Source organism: Drosophila novamexicana, unplaced genomic scaffold, assembly GCF_003285875.2.
Source record: "Drosophila novamexicana strain 15010-1031.04,08,12 unplaced genomic scaffold, DnovRS2.1 tig00000564-arrow-pilon, whole genome shotgun sequence".
Lineage (NCBI taxonomy): Eukaryota > Metazoa > Arthropoda > Insecta > Diptera > Drosophilidae > Drosophila > Drosophila novamexicana.
The window spans coordinates 3,486,250-3,497,261 of record NW_020824810.1 but is presented as its reverse complement, the minus strand read 5'-3'; the positions used below and the strand labels follow the sequence as shown (position 1 = coordinate 3,497,261).

The 11,012-nt window shown below is 38.8% G+C and overlaps 2 protein-coding genes across 2 annotated transcripts; both read left to right on the top strand.

The window, feature by feature from the left end:
* Positions 1–6,399: 6,399 nt before the first annotated feature.
* LOC115762358 lies at positions 6,400–7,952 on the top strand. The gene is made up of 5 exons (XM_030704527.1): positions 6,400–6,585; positions 6,650–6,820; positions 6,872–6,934; positions 7,584–7,754; positions 7,806–7,952. The coding sequence occupies exons 1-5, from the start codon at positions 6,400–6,402 to the stop codon at positions 7,950–7,952; spliced, it is 738 nt and encodes a 245-aa protein (XP_030560387.1).
* Positions 7,953–10,046: 2,094 nt separating this feature from the next.
* On the top strand, positions 10,047–10,685 carry LOC115762357. The gene is made up of 3 exons (XM_030704526.1): positions 10,047–10,265; positions 10,330–10,494; positions 10,557–10,685. The coding sequence occupies exons 1-3, from the start codon at positions 10,047–10,049 to the stop codon at positions 10,683–10,685; spliced, it is 513 nt and encodes a 170-aa protein (XP_030560386.1).
* Positions 10,686–11,012: the final 327 nt, after the last annotated feature.

Below are 11,012 nucleotides of genomic sequence, written 5' to 3'. Positions count from 1 at the left end.
TTCCCTCTAGAATAATGTGGCATTCAAATCTCGACACCGATTTTTTTGTCGAAATTCATGTCCAAATCTTACCACAAAATTCCTATATAGACATGGGTCAAAAATTACCACCCCCATAACTCGGTCAAATCTCATCCGATTTTCACGAAGTTTGGATTTTTCTTCATGGTTTTCCCTCTAGATTAATGTGGCATTCAAATCTCGACACCTATTTTTTGGTCGAAATTCATGACCAAATCTTACCCCAAGATTCGTATATAGACATGGGTGAAAAATGACCACCCCATATCTCGGCCAAATCTCATCCGATTTTCACGAAGTTTGGCCTTTTCTTCATGGTTTTCCCTCTAGATTAATGTGGCATTCAAATCTGAGCACCGATTTTTTAGTCGAAATTCATGTCCAAATCTTACCCCAAAATTCCTATATAGACATGGGTCAAAAATTACCACTCCCATATCTCGGCCAAATCTCATCCGATTTTCACGAAGTTTGGCTTTTTTTCATGGTTTTCCCTCTAGATTAATGTGGCATTCAAATCTGAACACCGATTTTTTAGTCGAAATATATGTCCAAATCTTACCCCAAGATTCGTATGTAGACATGGGTCAAAAATTACCACCCCCATAACTCGGTCAAATCTCATCCGATTTTAATGAAGTTTGGATTTTTCTTCATGGTTTTCCCTTTAGATTAATGTGGCATTCAAATCTGAACACCGATTTTTTAGTCGAAATTCATGTCCTAATCTTACCCCAAGATTCGTATATGGACATGGGTGAAAAATGACCACCCGCATATCTCGGCCAAATCTCATCCGATTTTCACGACGTTTGGATTTTTCTTCATGGTTTTCCCTCTAGCTTAATCTGGCATTCAAATCTCGACACCGATTTTTTGGTCGAAATTCATGTCCAAATCTTACCCCAAAATTCCTATATAGACATGGGTCAAAAATTACCACTCCCATATCTCGGCCAAATCTCATCCGATTTTCACGAAGTTTGGCTTTTTTTCATGGTTTTCCCTCTAGATTAATGTGGCATTCAAATCTGAACACCGATTTTTTAGTCGAAATATATGTCCAAATCTTACCCCAAGATTCGTATGTAGACATGGGTCAAAAATTACCACCCCCATAACTCGGTCAAATCTCATCCGATTTTCACGAAGTTTGGCTTTTTATTCATGGTTTTCCCTCTAGATTAATGTGGCATTCAAATCTCGACACCGATTTTTTGGTCGAAATTCATGTCCAAATCTTACCCCAAGATTCGTATTTAGACATGGGTCAAAAATTACCACCCCCATATCTCGGTCAAATCTCATCCGATTTTCACGAAGTTTGGCTTTTTTTTCATGGTTTTCCCTCTAGATTAATGTGGCATTCAAATCTCGACACCGATTTTTTGGTCGAAATTCATGTCCAAATCTTACCCCAAAATTCTTATATAGACATGGGTCAAAAATTACCACCCCCATAAATCGGCCAAATCTCATCCGATTTTCACGAAGTTTGGCTTTTTCTTCATGGTTTTCCCTCTAGATTAATCTGGCATTCAAATCTGAACACCGATTGTTTAGTCGAAATATATGTCCAAATCTTACCCCAAGATTCGTATGTAGACATGGGTCAAAAATTACCACCCCCATATCTCGGCCAAATCTTATCCGATTTTCACGAAGTTTGGCTTTTTCTTCATGGTTTTCCCTCTAGAATAATGTGGCATTCAAATCTCGACACCGATTTTTTGGTCGAAATTCATGTCCAAATCTTACCACAAAATTCCTATATAGACATGGGTCAAAAATTACCACCCCCATAACTCGGTCAAATCTCATCCGATTTTCACGAAGTTTGGATTTTTCTTCATGGTTTTCCCTCTAGATTAATGTGGCATTCAAATCTCGATACCGATTTTTTGGTCGAAATTCATGTCCAAATCTTACCCCAAGATTCGTATATAGACATGGGTGAAAAATGACCACCCCCATATCTCGGCCAAATCTCATCCGATTTTCACGAAGTTTGGCTTTTTCTTCATGGTTTTCCCTCTAGATTAATGTGGCATTCAAATCTCGACACCGATTTTTTGGTCGAAATTCATGTCCAAATCTTACCCCAAAATTCCTATATAGACATGGGTCAAAAATTACCACTCCCATATCTCGGCCAAATCTCATCCGATTTTCACGAAGTTTGGCTTTTTTTCATGGTTTTCCCTCTAGATTAATGTGGCATTCAAATCTGAACACCGATTTTTTAGTCGAAATATATGTCCAAATCTTACCCCAAGATTCGTATGTAGACATGGGTCAAAAATTACCACTCCCATATCTCGGCCAAATCTCATCCGATTTTCACGAAGTTTGGCTTTTTTCATGGTTTTCCCTCTAGATTAATCTGGCATTCAAATCTGAACACCGATTTTTTAGTCGAAATATATGTCCAAATCTTACCCCAAGATTCGTATGTAGACATGGGTCAAAAATTACCACCCCCATAACTCGGTCAAATCTCATCCGATTTTAATGAAGTTTGGATTTTTCTTCATGGTTTTCCCTCTAGCTTAATCTGGCATTCAATTCTCGACACCGATTTATTGGTCGAAATTCATGTCCAAATCTTACCCCAAAATTCCTATATAGACATGGGTCAAAAATTACCACCCCCATAACTCGGTCAAATCTCATCCGATTTTCACGAAGTTTCGATTTTTCTTCATGGTTTTCCCTCTAGATTAATGTGGCATTCAAATCTGAACACCGATTTTTTAGTCGAAATATATGTCCAAATCTTACCCCAAGATTCGTACGTAGACATGGGTCAAAAATTACCACTCCCATATCTCGGCCAAATCTCATCCGATTTTCACGAAGTGTGGATTTTTCTTCATGGTTTTCCCTCTAGATTAATGTGTCATTTAAATCTGAACACCGATTTTTTGGTCGAAATTTATGTCCAAATCTTACCCCAAAATTCCTATATAGACATGGGTCAAAAATTACCACCCCCATAACTCGGTCAAATCTCGTCCGATTTTCACGAAGTTTGGCTTTTTCTTCATGGTTTTCCCTCTAGATTAATCTGGCATTCAAATCTGAACACCGATTTTTTAGTCGAAATATATGTCCAAATCTTACCCCAAGATTCGTACGTAGACATGGGTCAAAAATTACCACTCCCATATCTCGGCCAAATCTCATCCGATTTTCACGAAGTTTGGATTTTTCTTCATGGTTTTCCCTCTAGATTAATGTGTCATTCAAATCTGAACACCGATTTTTTGGTCGAAATTCATGTCCAAATCTTACCCCAAAATTCCTATATAGACATGGGTCAAAAATTACCACTCCCATATCTCGGCCAAATCTCATCCGATTTTCACGAAGTTTGGCTTTTTCTTCATGGTTTTCCCTCTAGATTAATGTGGCATTCAAATCTGAACACCGATTTTTTAGTCGAAATTCATGTCCAAATCTTACCCCAAGATTCGTATATAGACATGGGTGAAAAATGACCACCCGCATATCTCGGCCAAATCTCATCCGATTTTCACGAAGTTTGGATTTTTCTTCATGGTTTTCCCTCTAGCTTAATCTGGCATTCAAATCTCGACACCGATTTTTTGGTCGAAATTCATGTCCAAATCTTACCCCAAAATTCCTATATAGACATGGGTCAAATATTACCACCCCCATAACTCGGTCAAATCTCATCCGATTTTCACGAAGTTTGGATTTTTCTTCATGGTTTTCCCTCTAGATTAATGTGGCATTCAAATCTGAACAACGATTTTTTAGTCGAAATTCATGTCCAAATCTTACCCCAAATTTCCTATATAGACATTGGTCAAAAATTACCACCCCCATAACTCGGTCAAATCTCATCCGATTTTCACGAAGTTTGGCTTTTTCTTCATGGGTTTCCCTCTAGATTAATGTGGCATTCAAATCTCGACACCGATTTTTTGGTCGAAATTCATGTCCAAATCTTACCCCAAGATTCGTATATAGAAATGGGTGAAAAATGACCACCCCCATATCTCGGCCAAATCTCATCCGATTTTCACGAAGTTTGGATTTTTCTTCATGGTTTTCCCTCTAGATTAATCTGGCATTCAAATCTCGACACCGATTTTTTGGTCGAAATTCATGTCCAAATCTTACCCCAAGATTCGTATATAGAAATGGGTGAAAAATGACCACCCCCATATCTCGGCCAAATCTCATCCGATTTTCACGAAGTTTGGATTTTTCCTCATGGTTTTCCCTCTAGATTAATCTGGCATTCAAATCTGAACACCGATTTTTTAGTCGAAATTCATGTCCAAATCTTACCCCAAGATTCGTAAATAGACATGGGTCAAAAATGACCAGCCCCATATCTCGGCCAAATCTCATCCGATTTTCACGAACTTTGGCTTTTTCTTCATGGTTTTCCCTCTAGATTAATGTGGCATTCAAATCTCGACACCGATTTTTTGGTCGAAATTCATGTCCAAATCTTACCCCAAGATTCGTATGTAGACATGGGTCAAAAATTACCACTCCCATATCCCGGCCAAATCTCATCCGATTTTCACGAAGTGTGTATTTTTCTTCATGGTTTTCCCTCTAGATTAATGTGTCATTCAAATCTGAACACCGATTTTTTGGTCGAAATTCATGTCCAAATCTTACCCCAAAATTCCTATATAGACATGGGTCAAAAATTAACACCCCCATATCTCGGCCAAATCTCATCCGATTTTCACGAAGTTTGGATTTTTCTTCATGGTTTTCCCTCTAGATTATTCTGGCATTCAAATCTAAACACCGATTTTTTGGTCGAAATTCATGTCCAAATCTTACCCCAAAATTCCTATATAGACATGGGTCAAAAATTACCACCCCCATATCTCGGCCAAATCTCATCCGATTTTCACGAAGTTTGGATTTTTCTTCATGGTTTTCCCTCTAGATTAATCTGGCATTCAAATCTGAACACCGATTTTTTAGTCGAAATTCATGTCCAAATCTTACCCCAAGATTCGTATGTAGACATGGGTCAAATATTACCACCCCCATATCTCGGCCAAATCTCATCCGATTTTCACGAAGTTTGGCTTCTTCTTCATGGTTTTCCCTCTAGATTAATCTGGCATTCAAATCTGAACACCGATTTTTTAGTCGAAATATATGTCCAAATCTTACCCCATGGTAAGACATGGGTCAAAAATGACCACCCCCATATCTCGGCCAAATCTCATCCGAATTTCACGAAGTTTGGCTTTTTCTTCATGGTTTTCCCTCTAGATTAATGTCGCATTCAAATATCGACACCGATTTTTTGCTCGAAATTCATGTCCAAATCTTACCCCAAAATTCCTATATAGACATGGGTCAAAAATTACCACCCGCATAACTCGGTCAAATCTCATCCGATTTTCACGAAGTTTAGCTTTTTCTTCATGGTTTTCCCTTTAGATTAATCTGGCATTCAAATCTGAACACCGATTTTTTAGTCGAAATATATGTCCAAATCTTACCCCAAGATTCGTACGTAGACATGGGTCAAAAATTACCACTCCCATATCTCGGCCAAATCTCATCCGATTTTCACGAAGTTTGGCTTTTTATACCCTGAACCCATTAAAAATGGGTACAAGGGTATATTGTTTTTGTGCAAAATCCAAATGTATGTAACAGGCAGAAGGAGCTTCTCCGACCCCACAAAGTATATATATTCTTGATCAGCATCAATAGCCGAGTCGATCTAGAAATTTCCGTCTGTCTGTCCGTCCGTATGTATGAAAGCAAGGATCTCAGAACCTATAAGAGCTAGAGAAATTTTAGATGTAGATGCTCCTAGTTCCCGCGCAGATCGAGTTTGTTTCGGATAATCGATAACTTACTCCGTTTCCAAGCAATCGATAAAAATCGATACCGATATCCTGTTTTTTGGGCAATTTTGGTAAATAATAAGAGCTAGAGTCACCAAACTTGACATGTATCTTGTAAAATAGAATATATATATTCATTTGATGCTGGAAGAAGAGAGTTCAGGGTATCCCCTAGTCGGGAGCTCCCGACTAGAACCCGTTACTTGTTTAATTTTGTTTAATTATTTTTATGTCATTTACTTAACGACTTTTTGCATATACATTTGCTTTCATAGCATATATTTAGATTTGGGACATTGAGTAGTTTTCAATAAACATAACTATTTGCTTTTAATTTGGATTATTTAATTTTATCTACATCGCTTTTGAGTGCAGCTCTCATTAAATTTCAATTAATAAACATTCACAATATCATTTAAAAGTCCAGCTTCCAATATATTCTAATAAAAGCAATATTCACGCTTTAGTCCCAGTTCTGTAGTACAAAAGCCAACTTCGGGGTTCGGCTACGAGCATGTTTAAAACATTTCTACTGCTCTTTCTGGCTGCCACGCCCACGGGCAGCGCGCGCTTTAAGTTAACAGGACTTGAATGTCAAGCGTTGGATCCGAAGTTTTGTGCCTTCGAGAATTGCGTAATAAAGCCAGTGAGTCGAGGCATCAAGGAGATCAACGGAAAGATCATATTGCTGCAGGTGCCGGTGAATAATGTTTCGGTAGGTTTCGATTCAAGTAGAGCCTAGCAGCCTATTTATGTTTCTACAGATACGCCTTGAACTGACGCGCCGCGGATATGTAAAGCACATGTTATACGCCGTCGATATCGATGGCTGCCAGTTTTGGATAGGTAAACGCCGCAATCCTATTGCCAGCAGCATTTACAAGTCCTTGCGCCTGGACGTCTTTACCAATATCAATCACTCGTGTCCCTATAATGTGAGTCCTTCCGCTTTTGACTGAATGGGTATAATAATTATTGGGTTTCAGCACGATATTATTGTGGATCACCTGCGACTCGACGAGAATCTCAACCTCAATCTGCCCATCGCTGTGGGTGAATATATGATTAAGCTCCATTGGAGGGCCTATAATATTCTGCGCGCAATTATCAGCTGGAATTTTCAAATTGAATAAGGCTTTGAGAGCTACTAAAGAGCTGCAGTCGGTGCTGGAATCAAAGGGTTCAGGGTATTCCCTAGTCGAGATTTCCCGACCAAAGCCTCTTACTTGTGCATATTTTGGTATTGAACAGCCATTAAAACGTATTTGCTTTTAATTTGGTGTAATTAATTATATCTAGATCGTTTTTAGGCTCAGCTCTCATTATATTCCAGTAAATAACTATCCACAATATCAGTCTGGCTTCCATTATATTCTAATACAAACAATATCCACGCATTAGTCCCAGTTCTGTAGTACAAAAGCCAACTTCGGGGTTTGGCTACGACCATGTTTAAAATACTTGTGCTGTTTTGTCTAACTGCCACGCCCACTGGCAGCGTGCGCTTTAAGTTAACAGGACTTGAATGTCAAGCGGTGGATCCGAACTTTTGTGTCTTCGAGAATTGCATAATAAAGCCAGTGAGTCGAGGCATCAAGGAGATCAACGGAAAGATCATATTGCTGCAGGTGCCGGTGAATAACGTTTCGGTAGGTTTCGATTCAAGTAGAGCCTAGCAGCCTATTTATCTTTCTGCAGATACATTTTGAAGTGGCGCGCCGCGGCTATATAAAGCACATGTTATACGCTGGCGATATCGATGGCTGCCATTTTTGGATAGGTAAACGCCGCAATCCTATTGCCAGCAGCATTTACAAGTCCTTGCGCCTGGACGTCTTTACCAATATCAATCACTCGTGTCCCTATAATGTGAGTCCTTCCGCTTTTGACTGAATGGGTATAATAATTATTGGTTCTTAGCACGATTTAATTTTGGATCACCTGCGAATCGACGAGAATCTCAACCTCAATCTGCCCATCGCTGTGGGTGAATATATGATTAAGCTCCATTGGAGGGCCTATAATATTCTGCGCGCCATTGTCAGCTGGAATTTGCAAATTGAATAAGGCTTACATTCGAAAGTTTACAACTGAGTAATGAAACGCGCATATTACGTTAGACTTCTCGAATAGACTTCTTTCTGAGCAGCAGAGCTCGCTGTGTCAAAACTGTGCACAATTAGAAATAAATAATTATTATGCCAGAATTAACCTTGATTGATTTATAATTTCAATTGGATTGTTGAAAAAACTAACATCAACTGTTATTTAGCAACAAGCTAATGAGCTACTTTAGTCTATTATTCGGTTTGTAGAGCTGCCGCCCAGTTGGTCGGTGTATCGAGGCCTGATTTCCTTATGGAAACAATGTCTATAGTTTTGCTTCTTGTTGCTGTGCTTGCCACACCCACACGGAGTACACACATTAGGTTTAAGGCACTTGACTGTCAGGCCGAGGATCCGGCATTTGCAGTCGTCCAGAGCTGCATTATGAAGCCTATAGGTCGTGATGTCAAGGATATTTCCATAGTTGTTAAATTGCTGCAAACACCGGTGACTAATATAACGGTAGGTGCCTGTCATATAGATCTGTATTTATATATATATATATATATCTATATACACCCATATTCCACGGCAGATTCGTGCAGAAATCATGCGACGCGGCTTCTTCAAGCCCCCGTTATACACCTTCAATGTGGATGGTTGCCGTTTTTTGGAGTCCGAAAATCGCAATCCCGTTGCCAATGCTCTCTATAAGTTCATGCGCTTTGACATGTATTCGAACATGAATCATACGTGTCCCTTCGATGTGCGTGAGCCCAACTAAACTAACTTAAATGAATTCTATATATCTTATTTATTGCAGCACGATATTATTTTGGATCACATGCGGCTCGACGAGACCTTCTATTTGCCGCTGCCCATCGGCCTGGGCGAGTTCACGATCAAATCCTATTGGCATGCATACAATGTCCTGCGTGCCAAAGTCAATATTAACATTGAGATAATATAAGGCGGCAAGGATTTCAGCTACATATTTATATATACCAAGTATACAAATCGGCAATTATAACTGTTATGATAGTTCCTTTGACAAAATACAACTTTGTCCGAAGTCATGCGTAGCAAAATATGTTGCACGATAATAATATGTTTTGGTTATTAGGGAATAAATTCTGATCGATTTACTTGATTGGGCTTCGTTTACACAATATTTAATATATGGAATAATAATAATGAGTTGGCCGCTTAGTCAGTTGGAAAGTTCAATGGATAAAGTTGGACGTATAATGCGCTTTAAAATATATACTAGATTTAGTGCGCGTTGTAAATGGTCCAAATGAGGTTCTGGCAAAATTGCTTACGTTTTAGCATGTGGATTATTTCTATCTTTTAAGGATATGAAAGTTCAATATGGGCTTAAATTTTGATTAATGAAAAACTCGCCCTAATTCCAAATGGGGTTTGTTTTCAGAGCTGCTTGGGCTTAGCCTAAGACATCTTTTCTTTTACAGGAAGTCGAAGATAAAGGTAATGTTGAGTTAATTTTGTTGATCAGCTAATACGGTCAAGTCTTGCAGGCATTATAGTACTTTTTATTAGTACATATACCTGATTTAAGTACGAGTTTCACGATTATTTCTCTCCGTGTAGGCTCTAGCGATTCTTTGAAATATTCAAAACCAAAATGTCGAGCAAGAAAGTGAGCTAAAATGAAAGCCAATAGCTCTTTATTAAGCCTGCCGAATATAAAAATACCCTTTCCCCTAACCTTAACCCTATCCATGCTGTGGGCACTCTCTTGAGCGGAAAGTCCACCTAGTACAGAGTGAAGGTAGCCTGACTTATGGTGTTAAGAAAGAAAATGTTCGCCCAAGTGGGATGTCCGCTTAACAGGAGTGTCCATTAGAAGAGTTTTCACTGTACTTGATACTGTCGAAGCTATCTTCTTCTGTGCCTGTCACACAATCTGCACGATTAAAAGCAATTTAATTGCCCTTCTATTTAAACATTTTAATAGGCATTTTATCAATACTTTTAATCAGCTGGTTGGATATAATTCAAAACAAATAAATAGGCAACAACAACAATGGCATAAAGCGGATTCAAACTAGATGGCAGTTAGGTGTGGAGATGATCAGTCAACCTTTACGTGCAATGCGCTTCACTTGTTCAATGCAAATATTGTGCGTGGCATTTTCACTGCTTGCCACGCCCACTTTGGCGGCATTCATAAAATTGACGGGCTTGGAATGCCTCAGCGTCGATCCGAGCTATCTTGTGTTTGAGAACTGCATTATAAAGGCATACAATCGCGAAGTCAAGGAGGTATCGGTAACTGTCAAATTGCTGCAATTGCCCGTGACAAATGTGACGGTAGGTGCACATATATCTGCTTATATAGAAAGTATTTATATATATTTTTCTTCTTGATCTGCAGATACGCGGCGATATCAGGCGTCGCTTCAAGCTACCATTTTACAGCTACAACATAGACGGCTGCATTTTCATGCAAAGCAACAGGCGCAATCCCATTGCCGATGCCGTCTACAAGTTCCTGCGCCTCGAATTCCACTCGAACCTGAATCATTCGTGTCCCTACAATGTGAGTCGTTCGAGAATATATATGGCTATCAAATTTATAATACTTGAGCTTTTGCTATCTAGCATAATGTGATAGTCGATCGCCTGCGCCTCGATAAAAACTTCAACCTGCCGATGCCCATTGGCACGGGCGAATACGTAATCACAACGCATTGGCATACGTACAACAAAAACTTTATGATTTCCGGATGAGTAAAAAAAAAATGTATTACTCAATTTGCAGAAGGATTTTATGGCAACAATATACAGAAAGAGCACATATGATAAACGTGAAGAAAAATTCGTTCTTTTCTTTAAATGGAGCAAATATTTTGATTGAAATGTTCAACTATTTGAAATATTCCAGAATTTTCTTAATAATCTGTCAAAGGAACAACAGCTAGAGGAAGGGCGAAAGAGCGAAAGTTCGCAAGCAAATACTTAAAAATTTCCACTTGAAAAGGACATCAAAGAAAAGTTTGATTCTTTTAAAGATATAATAAAACTCTTGCTTGTCAGTGCCTTGTTTACATATACTGG